This window comes from Helianthus annuus, chromosome 1 (genome assembly GCF_002127325.2).
Source record: "Helianthus annuus cultivar XRQ/B chromosome 1, HanXRQr2.0-SUNRISE, whole genome shotgun sequence".
Lineage (NCBI taxonomy): Eukaryota > Viridiplantae > Streptophyta > Magnoliopsida > Asterales > Asteraceae > Helianthus > Helianthus annuus.
Genome location: NC_035433.2, coordinates 139,266,771 through 139,290,467, shown reverse-complemented (window position 1 = coordinate 139,290,467; position 23,697 = coordinate 139,266,771). Strand labels below are relative to the sequence as shown.

The window sequence follows — 23,697 nt, the reverse complement described above, 5'->3', positions numbered from 1 at the left end:
ACAAAAGTTGAGCAACGCTCCTGTGCTGACACTACCGGAAGGTACCGAGGAGTTCGTAGTTTACTGCGACGCATCACACACTGGCATGGGGTGTGTGCTCATGCAGAAAGGCAAGGTGATTGCCTATGCTTCGAGACAGTTAAAGGTGCACGAAAAGAATTACACCACCCATGATTTGGAGTTGGGTGACGTTGTGTTCGCACTAAAACTGTGGAGGCATTATCTGTACGGAATCAAGTTTGTGATCTATTCAGATCACAAGAGCCTTCAACATCTGTTTAATCAGAAGGAATTAAACATGAGGCAACGCCGTTGGATGGAAACCTTAAATGATTATGATTGTGAAATCAGATATTATCCCGGCAAGGCGAATGTAGTCGTTGATGCCCTGAGTAGAAAGGAAAGGGTGAAACCCATCCGGATCAATGCTAAGAGCATTGAAGTAAAGAATAATCTGATTGAAAGGGTGTTAGCTGCACAGAGAGAAGCTGTGTTGGAAGCTAACTATCCTAAGGAGAAGCTGGGAGTGACTGAGGAGCAGTTAACTCTTAGCAAGGATGGAATTTTGCGATTGAATGGGCGAATATGGGTTCCTATTTATGGAGGACTACGAGATGTTATCCTCCAGGAAGCCCATAGTTCCAAATATTCTGTCCATCCTGGAGCGGATAAAATGTATCAGGATCTAAAGGCAAATTATTGGTGGATAGGCTTGAAAAAGTCTGTAGCCGCTTATGTAGCCAAATGCTTGACTTGTGCGCAAGTCAAGGCTGAGCATCAAAAGCCGTCTGGCTTGCTACAACAGCCTGAACTTCCTGAATGGAAGTGGGAATGTGTAACTATGGATTTTATCACCAAGTTACCCAAGACAAGCAAGGGAAATGACACAATATGGGTTATAGTCGATAGACTGACTAAGTCAGCTCATTTCTTACCCATCAAGGAGACTTATAGCTCCGACACATTAGCCCAGTTATACGTTGATAAGATTGTAGCCTTACACGGCATACCTGTGTCTATTATCTCGGATCGAGATACTAGGTACACGTCTCATTTCTGGAAAAGCTTCCAGCAATCTTTGGGCACACGCTTGAATTTTAGTACGGCTTACCATCCTCAGACAGACGGTCAGAGTGAGCGTGCTATTCAAACGTTAGAAGACATGCTGCGTGCATGTGCTATCGATTTAGGTGGTAGTTGGGATAAGAACCTACCACTAATCGAATTCTCCTACAACAATAGCTACCATACCAGCATAAAGGTTGCGCCTTTCGAGGCATTATACGGTAGAAAGTGTAGATCGCCTGTTTGTTGGGCGGAAGTTGGAGAGGTCCAATTATCAAGACCAGAGATAGTCTTCGAAACAACGGACAAGATTGTCCAGATTCGAGAGCGTCTCAAAGCTACCCGTGATAGGCAGAAAAGTTACGCCGACCCAAAGCGTAAGGATTTTCACTTCGAAGTGGGTGAAAAGGTATTACTTAAAGTATCACCCTGGAAGGGGGTGATGCGTTTTGGTAAGAAGGGTAAACTGAGCCCGAGATACATAGGACCTTTTGAGGTTATCGAACGTGTCGGGTCAGTTGCCTATAAGTTGAACTTACCAGAAGAGCTCAATGGAATTCACAATGTGTTCCACATCTGCAATCTAAAGAAGTGCTTCGCTGATGAATCATTGGTGATCCCACACACAGATGTGCATATAGATGAGAGCTTGAAGTTTGTGGAGAAGCCTTTGTCGATTGAAGACCGACAGGTGAAAAAGCTTCGAAGAAAGCATGTACCTATAGTTAAGGTTAAAGGGGATGCCCGGAGAGGTCCCGAATTCACGTGGGAAGTTGAATCCACGATGAAAGAGAAATACCCTTATTTGTTTGAGTAAATCTCGGGTCGAGATTTATTTTAAGGGGGTGAGGATGTAACCCCTCGAAATTTTGTGTCCAATAATGTGTTAACACGTGTCATTAGTTTACACGTGGCATTAGATATTAAATAAAGATTTAAAGTTGACAAACCTTGAAAGTATGTAAATTCGAGGGTTATAAATGTCAACAAAGGGTAAATATACTGTATAGTAACCCTAAACGATGCTCGTACCTTCAAACGAATAAATCATGGATCGTACGGAAGCGAAACGCGGAAGAGAGTGAGAGATTACCAGCTACAGGGGTTAACTGTGTCAACATGTTTAATTATACCTCTGAGTGACCCTTTGACGAACCCGAGGCTTTGTAACAGTAAAATACGCTCACTAGAAAGTACTATATAAATTTTGCGAAGTTCTGTTTTAAAACGAGAAAGTTATGATCAAATTCGTATGAGAGGGGTTAAAAGCGTCAACAGTGAAAGTTAAGGCTTCCCGAATAGTAATTAAACTAAACAGGGGCTTGACAGTTCAGGTAAATGACCCGAGGCCCTTAATTGTAATTAACCGAGGGCCATATCGCAAAGCTACCCCTTCAAACCCGAAAGGTCAGGTTATTAATTATCGAAGATTTCGTTAATCATTACAAAAGATTCAAAAATCTTGGAAATTAGACCTAACGCGGGCCGCGTAAAGGTCTTGGGTAAGTTGATGCGGGCCGCGAGCCTCCTGCAGTTACGCGTTCTGATATGAAAACTCAGGCGGCCCGCGTACAAGATGCATGAACTTTCATGCGGGCCGCGTGAACCACACAGATGCAGAAAGCATGGGCAGATTCAATGATTTGGCTTGTAAACGAACTTGTGAGCAATCAATGAAGCATGGGCGCCCTCTACTTGACCCCTAGCACCTTAGGACACCTGCTGATCATCCATGAGCAATGTAGGATGTGTTGTGATGATCTTGTGCACCAAACTGTGCTATAAAAGGCCATACTTAGTTCACAATTGAAACACACCTCAAAACACATCTTCTGATCATTCCTGAAGCTCTCAAGTGTTCTTATATCATCCTAAGTCGTGCACAAGCTTCTGTAAGTTGTCTAACCCTTTTGTGGTTTAGTTTTTGCTTAGTTTTGCTTAAAAGTCAATCCGTCGTAATTAACGATTGACTTTGCGATAAATCACGAATGGTCCAGTGATTGGTCGAATCAAAGATAGTTATGTGTTGGTATTTATGTGGGTAATAAACCCTTAAAAGGGTTCCCTCTGATCGCCACTCTAACTAGTTCAAATAACGAGTCAAACATGCTTAGAAAAAGTCAACAGAAAGCTATTTTGTGATTTTACATGTAATCTGTAATGTAGATGGTATGCAACCTGTTTGAACACTCATAAAACATGATAATAAGTATATTAACACGTCTAAGCTTGTTTGATCCGGCCATTTGCTATATTGACCCGGTTCGGAGCCGAAAGTCGCAAAACTTTGACTTTTGCTTTGACTACAGTTCTGACCCGTTTTAGTGTAATGTAGATATGCCTTAGGACTCTCTTAGGACCAGGTCACATGATGGTATCACCCTCTGTGACCGGTTCGTCGTTTGTCCAAGTCTTTTACACCTTTCCGTTAAGTGCTTAAAAGTTGACCGTAACGCCCTTATCAAAATAAAACGAGTATTTCGGACATGTGAAGGGACCATAACCTTGCTTACTAAATTCTAAGCATGTCCCTAAAGTTTCACGTCAATCCGAGGTCTAGAATAGGAGTTATGCTAAGTAGCGCAATTAAAGGAAACTTTTGTAATAAACGGCGCAATTAGCATAACGCCTACCTAAACCAAGATTTCGTCACCAAACCTTATACTCACTGTTGTAAAATAATATTTTGGGAATTTTAAAGATTTTTAATTAGTTTTAACCTGCTCATAACCTGCAGTGATGGCTACGGTTCGGTAAATACCGAATATGCCCTTTTCGACCATAACTTGAGTTCTACAAGGTCTTTTGACCCGATTCCAGTTGCTACTGATTTTAAATAATAAATAAAGTATTTTGAACTTTATAAACTGATCGGGAAACTCAGATTTCCTGTAGAACTCAGAAACCTCTTTTATAATCTTTAAAAAGACCGAAATACCCCTACAGGGCATAAAATGAACTTGAACTCGTTACGGGCATCACGGAAGGTATCCTATTGATACCACAACCTCTTTAAGGCATATTGACTTAGGAAACAAGTGTAGGACTCTTACGGTTACCTCTTGCGCCTTTTGCGCGCACGGTTCGGCTTATGTAATTAGTTTACATAAATTAGCCGATACGGGCTTGGGTTATGGTATCTAAAATACCGCTTGGTCGGGCAATTGACTCCAACTCATTAGTAGTTGGGTATTATCAATGTGACCCGTTTAAAAATTGTTTTGTTAGCTTAAAGCCTTTGGGGGCTTAATGACCATGTCCTGGATATCCTCGGCAGCATTCACGAAATGGCCACGACCTTGACATTCGGGTGTAGGCGTACACCCGGCATTTTGTCCGCAATTATAAAGGCATAGCCGTTGGTTACCCGCCACGGTGTTATATGCTAAGTGGTGTGTCTATTATTCTTTAACCCGGACTAGATCCGGGCTACCAGACGCATAGTAACATGTAATTCATTACAAGATTTAATTATAAATTATCCCAAGTTATAAAAGAGTTTGTGCCTTGTGCATTCAAATCAATTTTAATAAACATTTTTCAAAAGTGTCGGTTGAATGTATTTACCAGTGTAAACTGACGTATTTTCCCAAAAAGACTAAATGCAGGTACTAGACGTAATCGGCTGGCTATAGCTCCTTAGCATCTTTAAGAGTCTCGCAAGCTTTTGATGCCTTGTATGTTGAACAATACTTTTATTATTTTGATCCCCTGTGGATACCATTCGACTATTTGTGATACATTCGATATTACAATCAATGGTTGAATTATATTTATCTTTATGCTTCCGCTGTGCATTCATATAATTGTGTGGTTTGACTATATTGTTGCCAACTACGTCACGGTAATCCCCCACCGGGCCCACCGGTGAGACACGTGGAAATCGGGGTGTGACATAATACGTAATTGAATTTTGAATAAGAGTTGTTTTGAATTAAAGCGGTGATGTCGCTACATTGAATAATAGGTCAAAATTGGTTGGAACTCGTTGGTAGTCGTCATATGGGAGGATTCCTTAGACGAGCCAAACGGGTCGAATAATCAAGTAAGGCATGGTTAATGTGTAACATTCCTATTTTTATATAAGAATAATAAGTTTGATTAAATTTATTAACCACTAGTAACTATTAATTAGTTTATTTTTAATATAAATATTCAACCCAAATAAGTTTTAACACTATATTATATAGTTGGTTGAAATATTATATTAATTAATTGGCCTGTATATAGGTGACCTTTCTAAATAAAATAAAAGTATATAAAAAAACTTATATTATTAGACGGGTAGATTACGGGTAAGTTGACTGTTAGAAATATGAAGTACCTAGACGGGCTTGGTGACCGTCTAATAACTAAATTATAAAAATAACATTATATTTGAACCTACTCTGTTTTTAATGAAACTTGGTTCAAAATGTAGACAAAAATATTCTCATTCTGATGACATATTCATTGTCTTATAAAACGTCATAGTTTAGGAGTTATACGCGCCAAATAAGTGAAACAGGTGAATTAATTATAAGAATAAAATAATAATAAAAATTTTACAATTTGAAATGAATTTGTCATATGCACGTATCAGGAGCATTAAGATTTAAAAAAAAATATATATATATATATATATATATATATATATATAAACTAACTTTCACAACATTGAAGTACACGTGTATGCATGACCATGTAGTATGAATTAAAAGGGGATACGTGGAGCTTTCCAAACAGATCGAATATTTGAAAGTTGCCAAACTAAGTTTCCTACACAATACTATAAATAGGCGCAGGGGGATGACAATATCTTTTGCTCATCTCCTTGCTTTCTCTCGTCCCCCCCTCTAAATCTTTAAATTCTATTTTATTTTTATTTTTACCTATAATAATAATAAAGCACTGCCCCGTTTTAAGTATTTTAACTCCCGATCACCGCTACCCTTTCCGATTGATCTGAGCCTCATAACATATGTCAGGGCTCTGCCCGACTAAGTTGTTGGGATTCTATCTCGGGACTTCGGGACAAGGTTGAATTAGGGATACTATACTTACCACGAGTACATTATATATTTTTAATAGCTTAGAAGTTATACCCAAATTTTCTACCAGGAGATTTTCTAGTTAAACCCTAAAGTTACAAATTGGGTCCATTCTCTTTTCTCACCGTTTTATTTCCTTTTTGTGATTTACCCAAAACTATTATTTATTATTCTACTTTGTAAACAACTCTCAACAAAAGTCATATCTATTATTTTATTTACCCAATAGGAAACCCTAGTTGAGACCCTTAAATAATCCTGCATAAACCCTAAAGCGTTCATAACAATCAGAATCAGGATCAGGGCCCCTAAAACTCAGAGGGGGCATTTCCTATTCGATATTATCTACACAATTCGTTGTCTAAATAGAATTTTATGAAAACGTCGACTCACCAAGGCTATGCAAGTGACCAGGCTACCCTAGGCTAGGGGGTGTGCCCCGCGACACGCGACAGGGACCGAGGATCCCTTCGCGACACGCGGGCGGTTCCAAATTCAGTTATAAAAGCCTTGGCCTGGGACTTCCTCAGTTTGATTGCTTCGACGACCAAATTCGTTTCCTACGTTGAGTTATCATCCGTTCACTACATAACACACACTAGCACGAAGCGCTGCTACGATACAGGGTATTAACTCGATCGCTGCTACGATTCAATATCTAATCGACTGAAACTATCCGACATGATGTTTAAGTGTTATCCTTTGTCATTAGTCGTGATTCCGACAGGATGTTTGAGTGCCGCCCAAACTCGGGGTAGACTCTGTCATTCGTTGTGAATCCGATGGATGTTTAAGTGATTGCACTTTGTCATTCGTCGTGAGGGTTTTAATCTCGTGAGTTGATCGTAAATGCTGTATTAGTTATTTACCTAGTTTCGGGTGCATTATCGCTTAAATTAGGTTATCCGGCTTATCAGTAGACTAAACACTACCCATACACTTACAATCAAAGTAGATGCTAATTCTCAGAAGAGCTTGAATCAGGAAACTTATTAATTCAATACTGCATGCTTATAATGTGAGTCATTCTTTTTTTATCAACTGTTTTACAATATTCCAAATTATTTTCAAAGTTATAATTACATTGATTAAGTTTATGTAATCACCAAATTACAGCCGGTATGTGGGGTATTGTGCACAGTACTATTGTTTTTATCACTTTAGGTGGGCGAACCTAATTAGTGATACCCGTCACCATTGGGGCAGCCAATGGGGGATATGATCACAGTCACCGAAGAGAGTCGAGTGACAAATACTGTGGGTAGTTGGTTTGATATCAGAAACATTGTAATCTCTCTTAATACTGTAAATTATAACAATGTGTCGTTTTAGTAAAAATGAATGAACTCACTCAGTATTTCCCGTTGACAAAACCTTTTTAAAACGCGTTTCAGGTAATTACAGTAGATTGGAGTAAGAATTGGATCCGGCACTGAAGGACTTCAAGAAGTGGCTTATTTTATTAATTAAATCAAATTAAGAAATATTGTTTTATGTAATCAAATTTATCTTTATTAAAGCTACCATTATAAAACATGGGTTTATCCCATCTATTTAATAAATAAAAATCCGGTGTTTTCTAAACTCTGATATTTTTCCTAACTCACGGTCCTGATGAAATTTCCGCTGCAATGTTTTTCAAAATAATCACCGGTACCACGTGGCTGTTCGCGGCTCCCGATTCCGTTCAGGGTGGATCGGGGGACGTGAAAGAAGGTGGTATCAGAGCCACTGCTTTAAGCCTATAAGTGTTGTGATAATGATACTGAAGCTTAAATAAAAAAGAGTTAGGAGATTGCTATTAAATGGTAGCACAACTGATAGCAGTTAGACTTGAACATAAGAAAAGATGCCTTAGTATAAGCTAAGTCACTTGTTTAAGCAATTAGATGTTGTAATGATACCTAAGTTTAAACAGAGAATTAGGAACTTAATATTTTCTGATAACACTCCGGATGATATTTAGACTTGAACTTAAGAATTTTGCCTTAATATAAGCTTCAAGATAAATTATTGTAATGAATATTGGTATGCCATAAGAAGAGTGATTAGAATATTGCAAGATATTATAAATAAGCAATAACACTTAATTCTTGTTTAATGATATTACTTGGTCTAGAATAAAGATATGTTATGGAAATACAAATTTCCTTGATTCTGGATAAAAGCCCTAATAAAAAAGGCACTTTTAAAATCTTGAAAAGATACTATTTATGGGAAATAGAAAATTTTCTCCGTCAAAACTGGGTATAGAGTAGCAGACTCTCCAGCTTATCCGGATATACTGAGATTACCTCTCCGGCGCGAACCGGATAAGATGGGGTAAATAATATGTCAAATCAGTGACAATATTTCCCTAAATAATATCATGACCTGATATCTGAAATGTTTTTTGGAAATATAAATCTGTTAAATACATTGACCTTATAGAGGGTATGTATATTACAGCATGTGAAATATATGATTATATAGATATGTATATCTATAAGGAATTCCAAAAGCCAAATAGGAATAAAGCACAAGCACATGTGTCTATATTTCTTTATCAGGAATCTCTTTTCCGATATCAAACATTATTCCGTTTTATCAATTGTCTCGTAGCTTGTTTGACAAAATAAGCAATAAGAACCCTTTAAGTTGGGACACCATCCAAAAATATAAGAATTACCAATGCGTTATCATAAACTATTAACGCAAGTAAGAAGCATGTAAAGTGATGCTAATGCATAAGAAAACACATAAAACTTAAACTATACAATCACAGACATCGAAGAATATCACACACGACTTCCAAGGCAAGGCCTTTGGAAAATATAAATTGGGCACGATGATACCAATATTAATTCTGTCAGTACTACTAATCAAAAAGCGGTACTTTGCCACATGATCTTACAAACGACATGAATCTCGCTGAGGTACGTTGGAACAATATTTCACAACCATCGGTGCACAGTCTAATCAGAGTCGTAATTATTAGCACTACAAAAGAAGTCATATACTTTTGCAAATCCCCTATTTCATTCCACTTCATTCGACATTCCTTGGTAATGACATTTAACAACAGTTATCACACAAAATTTCAGATAAAGTTCTTATATTTCTTTCGTTAAAATCCTGACCTCTGTGAATAGACTTTGGCCTTGCTACTTCACCTAATGGTCATCATACCATGAGGATTTCTTTCATAGTAGCAAATATTGATCCATTTCATTTCTTGATAAATCCACACGTTACACACGCACTGTTTGTTGTGCATATGGTTCGTTTATTTATGAAGACCATTGGAGGAATTCATTCCAATTCATTGTTTTATCAAAAGTTCAATTATCATTTCGTTATACTTGATCTTTGCATTGTAAACTGCGTTTTTACAAAGCAATGACTCTTTAATATCGAATCAATGAATTTCTTGAAAAACTCGATTTTCTTTTGAAGGGTATACATGGTTTCTGTTGTGATCATGTCCGCACTTCCTTATTAAAACTCGTTTTATTCAAACCCAGTTAACTTGCTCGCAATACGTATTCAATTCAGAATCACATATGATATTTTTAGGCCATCATAATCCTAACAAGCACTTTGATTCTCTTAAACTATAACATGCTTTCTTGGCCTTCGACTTCACTAAATTATTTCTTTGATCACGATCACCTTGTGGTGACGTTTTCACAAATTTGAAGATTGCGTTAATCTCATTTAAATTTATGTTTAGTTATTTATTATTTATTTTTGGTAATTAGTATTAGTTTTATTATTAGTAATAATATATTAATAGTAATAGTGTTAGTATTATTTTACTAGGGTTATTGTCAGGGACAGATATTGGATAGCCTAGCCTTAGTTAGGCATGGACTGATCAACCATGCTTAAACAAGGCAGCACTAACCAATATCCAACCATGATAATGACTAGTTAATGTATACAAAAATATATATACTTTGTACTATAAGGAGAAGACATATTTTCATAAAACAATACAAGAATCAGAGGGACGAATAAAATTATCTAAATAACTGTCTAATTATTCATGGACAAAACATTTTATACCTATAAGTAATTGTCCATCTTGTTTAAAATTCTACAACTATTGAATACTTATAGAAATATTATTTTATATATGTATTTTAATATACAAAAATATCAAAAGTTATTCACTCAAGCCAATATTTAAGCATATTGGATATTAAAATAAACATTTATTATTTTACTTTTATGATTTAAAATATCTTATTGTAAAATCTTATAGTTAAACATACTTAATTTTTTTTTCAAAATGATAATCATGAGTTCTAGGATATTTGGATAAACATATTTATAAAAACATATATCATTATTTTGTCAAAATTATCACGCGTATTGATATTTTAAAACTATCTATATTAAATTATTATTTTACTTTATAATAACATAAAAGGGAAAAGGTATTTAATAAATTAAAATATCACCTATCTTTAATCAAACATTTTGATTAAAATATTTAATGTATTGACATGACTAAGATTTAAAATACAATCTTAGTACATTAAAAATAGAATATATTACTTTTATTATAATATATAATAAACATTATTTTATAATGTTAATAGTAAAAGTAATCTACTATAGTAATTTATACAAAACAGTTGTTATATATTGTATTCAAAATAATTTCACATTATATAAATACTATATATTATATACGAGTACACATTTGGATCTAAGTTTCCTTTTACATAGATTACTATAATTGAATTGAACAATGTGAAATGGGCTCCAAATATATGTATTTCCTTTTTACAATACCTCTAATATAATAATAAATATTATATCAATTAAGCACTCGGCATAGGTGTATATAAATATATATTATTCAAGGAAAATAAAATTTTTGCAATTATGTATTAAAACAATAATACACTAACTCTATTGTCTTTTCATGTATCCTTACAATTCACTCATCTCAGCACATTGATTTTCTCATATCATAATTCAATATTTGACAAATCATTTTCATGTTTTTATTTCATTTTGAACCTGTCGATTCTAAATCTTCCTCAATTGCCAATCAAAATAAGCTTTCTTTTGACAAAGAATTTTATTGATTCTAAAAGTCCTTCACATTCATTTTAAATATCTATTGATCATACATCTTTTGACTTAAACCTAGTCACTTTGGAAATTATATCATTTCATCTCATTTCGTTTGACATCGATTTCTTAAACTAATTCAGTTGAACCATTTAATCCTACTTATTGTACAACTCGTATTCGCAAAATTTAATATTTTAATTCTGTGACATCTACCTTAATATTATTGACTAAGATATGACATAACTCTAAAAGAAATATCATAACCCAATCTCGAGGACGAGATTTAAAACAAGGTGGGGAGGATGTAACATTCCTATTTTTATATAAGAATAATAAGTTTGATTAAATTTATTAACCACTAGTAACTATTAATTAGTTTATTTTTAATATAAATATTCAACCCAAATAAGTTTTAACACTATATTATATAGTTGGTTGAAATATTATATTAATTAATTGGCCTGTATATAGGTGACCTTTCTAAATAAAATAAAAGTATATAAAAAAAACTTATATTATTAGACGGGTAGATTACGGGTAAGTCGACTGTTAGAAATATGAAGTACCTAGACGGGCTTGGTGACCGTCTAATAACTAAATTATAAAAATAACATTATATTTGAACCTACTCTGTTTTTAATGAAACTTGGTTCAAAATGTAGACAAAAATATATTCTCATTCTGATGACATATTCATTGTCTTATAAAACGTCATAGTTTAGAAGTTATACGCGCCAAATAAGTGAAACAGGTGAATTAATTATAAGAATAAAATAATAATAAAAATTTTACAATTTGAAATGAATTTGTCATATGCACGTATCAGGAGCATTAAGATTTAAATATATATATATATATATATATATAAACTAACTTTCACAACATTGAAGTACACGTGTATGCATGACCATGTAGTATGAATTAAAAGGGGATACGTGGAGCTTTCTAAACAGATCGAATATTTGAAAGTTGCCAAACTAAGTTTCCTACACAATACTATAAATAGGCGCAGGGGGATGACAATTTCTTTTGCTCATCTCCTTGCTTTCTCTCGCCCCCCCCTCTAAATCTTTAAATTCTATTTTATTTTTATTTTTACCTATAATAATAATAAAGCACTGCCCCGTTTTAAGTATTTTAACTCCCGATCACCGCTACCCTTTCCGATTGATCTGAGCCTCATAACATATGTCAGGGCTCTGCCCGACTAAGTTGTTGGGATTCTATCTCGGGACTTCGGGACAAGGTTGAATTAGGGATACTATACTTACCACGAGTACATTATATATTTTTAATAGCTTAGAAGTTATACCCAAATTTTATACTAGGAGATTTTCTAGTTAAACCCTAAAGTTACAAATTGGGTCCATTCTCTTTTCTCACCGTCTTATTTCCTTTTTGTGATTTACCCAAAACTATTATTTATTATTCTATTTTGTAAACAACCCTCATCAAAATTCATATCTATTATTTTATTTACCCAATAGGAAACCCTAGTTGAGACCCTTAAATAATCCTGCATAAACCCTAAAGCGTTCATAACAATCAGAATCAGGATCAGGGCCCCTAAAACTCAGAGGGGGCATTTCCTATTCGATATTATCTACACAATTCGTTGTCTAAATAGAATTTTATGAAAACGTCGACTCACCAAGGCTATGCAAGTGACCAGGCTACCCTAGGCTAGGGGTGTGTGCCCCGCGACACGCGACAGGGACCGAGGATCCCTTCGCGACACGCAGGCGGTTCCAAATTCAGCTATAAAAGCCTTGGCCTGGGACTTGCTCAGTTTGATTGCTTCGACGACCAAATTCGTTTCCTACGTTGAGTTATCATCCGTTCACTACATAACACACACTAGCACGAAGCGCTGCTACGATACAGGGTATTAACTCGATCGCTGCTACGATTCAATATCCGATCGACTGAAACTATCCGACATGATGTTTAAGTGTTATCCTTTGTCATTAGTCGTGATTCCGACAGGATGTTTGAATGCCGCCCAAACTCGGGGTAGACTCTGTCATTCGTTGTGAATCCGATGGATGTTTAAGTGATTGCACTTTGTCATTCGTCATGAGGGTTTTAATCTCGTGAGTTGATCGTAAATGTTGTATTAGTTATTTACCTAGTTTCGGGTGCATTATCGCTTAAATTAGGTTATCCGGCTTATCAGTAGACTAAACACTACCCATACACTTACAATCAAAGTAGATGCTAATTCTCAGAAGAGCTTGAATCAGGAAACTTATTAATTCAATACTGCATGCTTATAATGTGAGTCATTCTCTTTTTATCAACTGTTTTACAATATTCCAAATTATTTTCAAAGTTATAATTACAGTGATTAAGTTTATGTAATCACCAAATTACAGCCGGTATGTGGGGTATTGTGCACAGTACTATTGTTTTTATCACTTTAGGTGGGCGAACCTAATTAGTGATACCCGTCACCATTGGGGCAGCCAATGGGGGATATGACCACAGTCACCGAAGCGAGTCGAGTGACAAATACTGTGGGTATTTGGTTTGATATCAGAAACATTGTAATCTCTCTTAATACTGTAAATTATAACAATGTGTTGTTTTAGTAAAAATGAATGAACTCACTCAGTATTTCCGGCTGACAAAACCTTTTTAAAACGCGTTTCAGGTAATTACAGTAAATTGGAGTAAGAATTGGATCCGGCACTGAAGGACTTCAAGAAGTGGCTTATTTTATTAATTAAATCAAATTAAGAAATATTGTTTTATGTAATCAAATTTATCTTTATTAAAGCTACCATTATAAAACATGGGTTTATCCCATCTATTTAATAAATAAAAATCCGATGTTTTCTAAACTCTGATATTTTTCATAACTCACGGTCCTGATGAAATTTCCGCTGCAATGTTTTTTCAAAATAATCACCGGTACCACGTGGCTGTTCGCGGCTCCCGATTCCGTTCAGGGTGGATCGGGGGACGTGAAATAATGCTCCGGAAATATGATGGGTTGATCTTTGATATTGGTTAATATATAACATATTAGAAATACGAGAATTTAATGTATTGGTATGTTAGAGAAGCGAAATCCGAGAGTTGGGTTGAGTGAAATGAACAAATCAAACATAATAATGGATTTCCAGGGACTACCGTAAGTTACGGTAGTACCGTAACTTATGGTAGAGGTCAGGTGCGTACGGTGGGTTACTCCTGTTATACGGTGGACCAGGAATTTCCAGGACCTACCGTAACTTACGGTGACACCGTAAGTTACGGTGGAACCAGAAAAACTTATAATTTATTATTCATAATTAGATGTTGGATCTCGTGTTTATATACTATATAATAATGTCAAAACTAATGTTTTAACGGTTTTGACCATAGGTGATGAAGTGGATCTTACGGATGGCGATCAAGCGAATGATGAAGAACCGAACACTACATTTTGAAGCTTCCGCAATGTTTTAAATCTTTAATAGACTTTGTGTATGGGTTGTAAACAATTATTAAACAACTTTTGGTAACGTTTTAACTTAGTCGTTAGTTGACTAAGGTTAATGCTACTTATGAATCTCTTCAATGAAGGTTATCTTTTATTTTAATCAATAATTTATTTGTAATGGTATAATTTATTATTAATTTCAAGTAAATTTGATACGGGTGTTACACTGGACTACACACATAATTTTTTAATATATTTTTTTATTTGAAAATGAAGTGTGAGATGAATGTTTGTGTAAGTTTAGGGTTAGGGAAAAAATTTGAAAGTTTTCTAGGTTAGTTTGAAATATGATGCAATGAGATAAATGTTTTTATGATTTGAAATTGGTGCTATTTAAGATGTTCTTAACCCTTACGTGTAAAAAATGTTTAAAGAAAAACTCCCTCATAAATTTTTATAAGAGTTAAATGTCATTTTAGTTTATGTGATTTGAACAATTTTGCTAGTTTAGTGCAAAGGTTTCATTTTTCATCTGTGGGTTTAAAAAGGTTTTATCGTTGCCATTTTAGTCCACTGTGTTACAGGGCCGGCTCAACCAATTTGGAGGCCCAAAGCGAAATAAAAAAATCGAGGCCCCTTTTCACTTTTATTTTTGGATTAGTAGTGAATTTATAAACCAAGTGGTTTTTCTATCAAATAAAGTTATTAAAATATGATAGTTTAAGACTTGCAGCACATGAAAAACACGAGGTAGCCATGAGTTTTTCTTTGTATAATATTGCTAGGTATGAGGATACATAGAGGTATTTAGAGACCTTTTTATTTACTTTTTTAAAATATAGCTTATTGTAAATATGCTATAGGCTACGAGGAGCATAGCGGGCTACATAAACGTTCTCTAATATTTTATACATTTTCATACATTATTTTATTAATTATTAATGTTCTTTATAATCAACACAAACAAAATTAATATTTATAAAAGTAATGTTCTACTATGATAGTAATATGCGGCTAAAATATTCATGAAATTTATTAAAACTTGAAGAGATGAAAAAACTAATGGTTTTAACTAAAATATAATGATTTCATAATTGAAATTTGGATAGATGAGTAAAGAAAAATTGGAAAAAAAAACTGTTAGCTATTCATAGATGACAAAATTTAAAAAAAAAAATATATATGGCTAAAGATAGTGAAGGCTGGGGGATTCGAACCCAGGCCTGTGGGGGAAAGAGAGCAATTTTACCACTAGGCTACAATCAAATTTCCTTTCCATTAATTGTCGAAACAAATTTAATACACATTATACGTTCCAATTTTTTTTTTAGAATGAGGCCCTAAAAATTTGGTGGCCCAAAGCCCTAGCTTGTTTTCACTTATGTTTGGGCCGGCCCTGCTGTGTTAATTTCATCCATTTTTTCTGTTAACGAGAAGGGCAATTCGGTTGACCTTCTAGTTCACAGAATTACATATAAAATGACTGAATTACCCTTCTCGTTAACAGAAAAAACCGATGAAGTTAACCCAGTGGATTAAAATAGCAACGATGAAACCTTTTTAAACTCATATGCGAAAAATGAAACCTTTAAACTAAACTGACAAAATGAGACAAACCACATAGAACTAAATTTAACTCTTTTTATAATATAATAAGGGTAAAATAGGTATTAAAAGTTACAGGTTACCAAAATTGGAAATATATTGCGCCTCAAACAAACAACAGGTTTATCCTTTAACATTGCCATGGAAGACTTGTTCAACTGATTCTCCCACTCTGGTTTTTCTTCATTATCTCTTCACTCAATCATCTCAAAGATTTCATCTTTGTAATTTGCCTCTTGCTTGCAACCCACCCAGTATCAGTTTCTTCATTTCTTTCACTTTCTCCAGTCAAATTCACGTGGAACGAGTGGACATAAACCCTTCAAACTGGTGCTACTGATTCCGACCTTTCGTAAGTTGAATCTTTCTTGAAATTCCTACATGGGTTTATAGTTGTATGCCTAAAACTATACGAAATTATAGTTGCCCGCCAGGTGTTTGATGAAATGCCTGAATGAGTTTAAATTGTTTAAGTTAGTAAGTTTGTTGAATTAGTTAAAGCTTGAATGGCTTTTAGTTTTTCCTCTTGTTTAACCTGTGACCCCTGGACTCTACCTCAAATCCTAAAGCACCCATCTTTGTTTTCAACTCCCACAAAGCACCCAACTTTTGTTTCCTTTGCATCCACTAAACACTATGAGCAACTCACAACTTTACCTTCAGAAAAAGATGTTGTCGATATGCTGCGCGGTGAGAACGATGAGAAAACTGTGATTGATGTATTTAAATGGGCGTTAGAGCAACCGAGTTTCGAACCCTCTTTGGGACTTTACGAGGAAATGATTAGAAAGCTTGGTCAAGTAGGTTCGGTTGAGTCGATTAGAAGCGTGTTGGATGAAATGAAACGGTCTTCGTGTAAGGTTAAGGAAGATACTTTCTTTGTTTTGATTGAAAGTTTCGCTAAGTTTGAGTTATACGATGAGGCGATTTGTGTTCTGTTTATAATGGAAGAAGAGTTTCGAGTGAAACCGGGGACTGACAGTTATAATTTCTTGTTAAATGTTCTTGTTGATGCGAACAAGTTGAAGTTAGTCGAAGATGTTCACTCGTTGATGTGTAGTAAAAGAATTAAACGAGACGTTGCAACGTTCAATATCTTGATAAAAGCTCTTTGTAAAGTCCGTCAAATGAGGCTTGCGATTTTGATGATGGAAGAGATGCCAGCTCATGGATCGGTACCCGATGAAAAAACGTACACGACCCTGATGCACGGGTTTATTGATGAAGGGAACGTAGACGGTGCGTTAAGAATCAGAGAACAAATGGTATCCGCTCAATGTCAATCAACCAATTTAACCGTTAATACTTTGATTCACGGGTTTTGCAAAATCGGTCAAGTTTCGGAAGCTTTGAATTTCGTTCAAGAAATGACAATTGACGGGTTTTTTCCCGATCGGGTTACTTTCGATACGTTGGTTAACGGTTTATGCAAAGCGGGTCATGTACATCAAGGTTTAGAGATTATGGATGTCATGTTTCAAGAGGGTCATGATCCGTATGTACACACTTACAACACGGTGATATCGGCATTGTGTAAAATGGGTAAAGTTGAAGCGGCAAATGAAATTGTAAACCTAATGCTCGAACGAGACGTTTCTCCCGATACGGTCACGTACAACACGATCGTTAGCGGTTTGTGTAGCGAAAACCAAGTTGTAGCAGCTTCCGAACTTGCGCTTAACCTAACGAGCAAAGGAATTCGACCCGATGTTTCGACATTCAATTCGCTGATTCAAGGTCTTTGCTTATCGGGCAAATTTGAAACCGCACTAAACGTGTTGGATGACATGAAGAACAAAGGGTGTCAAGCCGACGAGTTTACGTACAACATGCTAATCGATTGGTATTGCTCAAAAGGTAAACTCGATGCCGCTTTAAAAATCTTGAACGAAATGGAATCGAGCAACTGCCCGCGAAGCGCGATAACGTACAATACACTTATCGACGGGTTTTCGAAAAACAAGAAAATCGAAGAAGCGGGTGAAATTTTCGATCGAATGGAGCTTCAAGGGGTTCCGCGAAATATGACGACGTACAACACGCTTATCGACGGTCTTTGCAAGAACAGACGGTCTGAGGAAGCCGCTATGCTTATGGATCAGATGATAACCGAAGGGTTAAAGCCCGATAAGTTCACGTATAATTCGATTCTTTCCCACTTTTGTAAAACGGGCGATATTAAAAAAGCAACGGATATCGTGCAAGTTATGGTTACGAACGAATGCGAACCCGATATCGTAACGTACGGGACTTTGATTCAAGGGTTATGTAAAGCAGGACGGATCGAGGTTGCGTGCAGGTTACTTAGAAGTATCCAGTTAAAAAACATGGTTGTAACACCGTACGCGTATAATCCCGTTCTTCAAACGTTGTTTAAAAAGCGCGGTGCGGATGCTGCAATGGAGTTCTTTAGAGAAATGGAGAAAACGGGCTGTCCTCCTGATGAGGTGTCGTATAGGATTGTTTCAAAAGCGTTATGTTCGGGTGGAGGGCAAATTGGTCAAGCGGTTGACTTTATATACGAGATGACGTCGAAAGGTTTTGTACCGGAGTTTTCGGCTATTTATATGCTGGCTGAAGGGCTTTGTGCGTTGAAAATGGATGATACTTTGGTTAAGATAGTGGATCAGATCATGAAAACTGCAAAGTTTCCGGAGAATGAAGTGAAAATGATAACGGGTTTCCTTAGAATTCGTAAATTTGAAGATGCGTTGGTGACATTGGATCGGTTTCTTAGTATTCGGAAGCCGAAGAGAGGTTATTGGTGAGGGGAATATGCTGCAAAATGAGTTAATGTGGTAAGTTTTGTTGTATCTTTTTTGTACCTTGTTGTAGTGTTATATTGCTAGTATTATTTGTTTTTAAAGTTAGATTATGTGTTGTTATTTAATACTCTTTGATATACTCATTTATGTTCTTAAGGTAGTCTAAATGTGATTAGTTATAGTCCTATATCTTATCTTTAATTATGAATTTATGATGCAATCTTAAGTAGTTTTACTTGTATCTCAGATTATTATTTCTTTATTCACATGAACAGCATGCTCATTCTAAGTTGAATCGTCGATGCGACCCGGTATGTCTGGTGAGATAGCATTATGCAAATCTAATCAATTGCTACCACTGGAAAACGGTCTACATCTATAATGGCTTTCTCAACATGGTAGTAACTAGTAAGTATGACAGGTAATAAGACCTGATAAGACTTCGGGTGGGATAAGACTTTGGGACCAATTGGTCCTGGGTTCGATTCCCACAAGGGGGGTTTTTCCCATGTTTATTGGGTTTCCTCCTGAATTTGTGTATAGGCATTATGTCTAGTGGAGATGGATATGATCGGGTGGTTCTGCCGGTGGCACGATGATACTCCAGTGGTTCTGATCCAAATTTGCCGTTCAAAAAAAAAAGACCTGATAAATGTGGTGTCGGTGTGAAAAAAAAAAGAATGATAGGTAAATATAGTATATTCTTATTTGTACAACTTAGTATGTAAAACAAGTAATAATATCCGATAAATGTAATAACAATTTGTCTTAAGTAAGCCATCCGGTAATCAAGTAATAATATGTGGGGTGTTGTAGCACGGTAGCAACATGTAGTACGTAAAACTCGCCCAAAATTCCAAGTCATCCGATAAACATGACCTGTTCTGGAATATAAGGCTATGCGGTATGGTGATGGTCCTCCCTTGGAGGATGATCCGCCACGTAGGATGGGTGTGAGGATGGGGCAAAGGGGATGAAACTAAAGAAATGGGGGATGAACCTAATATATATATATATATATATATATATATATATATATATATATATATATATATATATAAGTTGTATGTATAGGTGTGTGAGAGAGGGGGAGGACCGTCCTAAACGGCCTGGTGGAGACGTGGAGGACGCCAGAGCTGGGGGGCGAGATGGGAGGAGGTGCGGCGCCGATCCGGGACGTCCCTAGGACGATGCCCACACCGTAAAGCCTAAGAATACCATGAAGAAGCTCATCATTTTAGTCGTAAAGGTGGTATACCATGCTAGCCTCGTATTTCAATGCTGCTAATCCATGTTAGTAGCGTTGAACTAATCAAATAAACTGTTAACTCACTTTTTATACGTAAGACAAAAATATACAGAGCTAACGTTTGGCTCGGGGCCAGATGATCTTTTTTTATATTTCTAGTGTTATGTTTTTTTAGCTTTAGGTTTTATGATCATGCGAACGTCCTTTTTGACCATTCGAATGATTTGTTGCGTTGGATTTGCTTTGTCGGGGCTGATGGAAATAATACATAATCCCGTGTATAAAAACTTGTTGCCAACACGGATGTGTTAGGCGAATTATAAATGATAATTAAAAGTTCGTCCGACGATTAACAATATTCAATAAGTGAATTAATGTTGTACCATGCTTAATGCGTTATGGACCGGCTGTGCCGAGTGTTGAGGCCTAGTCTAACCAGTGGCGGAGCCACACTTTGAACAACGGTGTCGTCCGACACCATTGAATTTTGTGTAGCAAATACAACGTATAATAGGAAAAATTCGAGCGAAATCATTGTTTTTTGATGAGCGACACCATTGTCCTTTTACAACCGACACCATTGTTTTTTTTCTTCTAAAAGAATTACATAATAAACAAATTTATATTTCAAAAATTAAGCCCAGTTACTTGAATTTAATTAGTATACAATAAATCATTAAAGGTCCATGCTTAATTTTTATTTTTTCTAATCCAGTAAACATTATAGCCCCATGTCTGATTAATTTTGTTTCAATTGTTGAACCTAACAGGATGTTTGATGATCATTTGAATGATGCGTGCACTTGTTTGTTATAATGAAAAAGAGGTTTTTTTTTTTTTTTTTTTGCAAGTTGCCATTGAAAACATTATAAATCGTTTTTAAAACATGAAAATACGTACAGAGCAACTATTAAATGCATTTTTTATATATTTCAAATGACTTCGTAATTTTATTATGTGTTTTTGTTCAATGACATTGTACTTTTACTGTGATATATGCTTTATTATGTGGTTTGACCCGACTAGATCCGAACCGATCCAAAAAGTTCGACTCCGGGTTACTATAAACCGGGGTATCCATAAAAAATGACACCATAAGAAAAAATTTCTGGCTCCGCCACTGAGTCTAACCAATGCCTTAAATTGTTCTTACTTTGTCATTTTGACTTGGCCGAGGTCCGGCGACTACATCTGTTCGGTGTGTTTATCATATCTCCCTCCAAACATGTAAAATACTAACCTCATATTATACATTGTTAATTTGTTATATCTATTATTATTAAAATTTAAAAGGCTATATTGTCAACATCACTCATTTTTTATTCTTCAACTTTAATAATGACATGTCAAGCTCTCCAACTTTAATAAGTTATTTATTTTTTATGAGTTGATTATTGTTTTCGTCTCTGTGGTTTGTCAAAACTCACTATTTCAGTCCATTAGTTTAAAAATTGTGATTTCAGCCCCTGTGGTTTTACTTTCGTAACCATTTCAGTCCCTGTGGTTTCACTTTCGTAACCATTTCAATCCATTTATTCTGTTAAGTACAAGGACTGAAATGGTTACGAGATGGACTGAAATGGTTACGAAAGTGAAACCACAGGGACTGAAATCACAATTTTTAAACTAATGGACTGAAATAGTGATTTTTGACAAACCACAGGGACGAAAACAGTAATTAACTCTTTTTTATTTTTGTTATTTATCCTTACACTTTATTATAATTACTATTTAGACTCTCAACTTTTAGTTTTTTGCCCTTTACACTTTATTTGTAATTCTTATTAAGAGGCTGAACTTTTCAGTTTTTTTCCTTTTTCTTATTTTTTTAGTTTTAATCCGTTTTTCTAAATCCCGTATGTAGTATGTACTGTTGTAAGTAGGTTATTTTATTTATTTTTCGAACCACAACGTGTATTCGTTTTATTGGTTATAACGAGAGCCGATACAGTAACGAACTGAACCAATAATTTTTCCGTGACTTTCAAATATACTATCGCAACTTGGTTTTTATCGTCACGTAGAATGTCCATAGCTATTTGCTTATTTTTATCTATATTTCGAACCCTCTATATTTCGAACCCTCTATATTTCGAACCCACCGCATAACATTGATGATAACCCACTAGTTATACACTTAAAACTTGTGTTCTTTTTTTTTTGAACGACAAATTTAGGGGCTGTTTGGTATGGGGTAATGAAATAGATGAGAGAATGGAATGGACAACGGAATGAAATGGATCATTCCATTCCATTATGATGTTTGGTTACTCATATTTGAATAGAATGAATCATTACTTTGTACAATTTGATAAACAAAAAAATATGAAGTAACGAAACACAACTGTATTAAAAACGAAAAAAATATAATTGCCTCAATAATAATAATAATAATAATAATAATAATAATAATAATATATTAATGATAAAAAATTAATAATAGATTTTTGATATATATTAAGATTAGTATGAATATTAATAATATAAATATAAAGATAAATATAAATACAAATAAAAGTACAATAATAATATTAATAATAATAATAACATATTTCTTTCCATTCCTTGAATGAATGGAAAAAAAACACCTATATACCAAGGAATGGAAATTGTTATATTTGGAAGGAGTTACATTCCTTTGTAATGCTCCATTCCACTACCACATTATAACTTTTATTCCATCAAAATGATCCATTCCATTCCACCTTCCATTCCTTCATACCAAACGTTATCTTAGATCATTGATGGACCACTAGAGAGTCATCATGCCACCAGTAGAACCATCCGATCATATCCATCTCCACTAGGTAATAATGCATATACACCAATTCAGAAGAAAATCCAATAAATATGAAAAAAAACCCTTGTAGAATTAAACCTAAGGGTCCGTTTGGTATGGGGTAATGGAATGGACGAAGGAATGGAATGGACGAGGTAATGGAATGGACGAGAGAATGCAATAGATCATTACCATTCCATGTCTTGTTTGGTTACCATGTGAATGGAATCATTGGAATGAATTATTATTGTGTATTGTTCTGTAGGAAAGAAAAAACGGAGTAATAAAATTAGCGGCGAGTGGTGGCGGTGGTCGGTGGTAGTAATTGTGGGTGGTTATAGGTGGGAGTGGTGGGTGTCCGCGACAACGATGGGTGGTGGTGGTGGCGGCGAGTGGCGGTGTGGCGGTGACGAGGAGTGGTGGTGGCGACAAGGTGGCTGTTGGTGGTGGGTGGCAGCAAAGGTGGCGGTTGGTGGTGGCGGTGGTGGTGGTGGTGTCGACGATGGTGGTGGGCGGCGGCGGCGAGTGACGTTGGCGGTTGGTCGCAGTTGTGGGTGACAACGGTGGCGAGTGGGTGGCGGCGACAGTGGTTTGTCGGGGTGAGGTGGTGGCGGGTGGCGGCGATGGCGTCGGTGGTGATGGGTGGTGGTGGTGGGTTGTGGTGAAGGTCGTGGGTTGTGGTGTTGTTGATGAATAGGTGCCAGAGA

General features: G+C 35.8%; 1 protein-coding gene across 1 annotated transcript; it reads left to right on the top strand.

Annotated features, from left to right (window-relative positions):
- Nucleotides 1-16,303: 16,303 nt before the first annotated feature.
- On the top strand, nucleotides 16,304-19,402 carry LOC110880824 (pentatricopeptide repeat-containing protein At3g53700, chloroplastic). The gene is made up of 2 exons (XM_022129270.2): nucleotides 16,304-18,995; nucleotides 19,238-19,402. Exon 1 carries the CDS (start codon nucleotides 16,704-16,706, stop codon nucleotides 18,963-18,965), a length of 2,262 nt encoding a protein of 753 aa, XP_021984962.1. The 5' UTR covers nucleotides 16,304-16,703; the 3' UTR covers nucleotides 18,966-18,995; nucleotides 19,238-19,402.
- The last annotated feature ends 4,295 nt before the right edge of the window (nucleotides 19,403-23,697 follow it).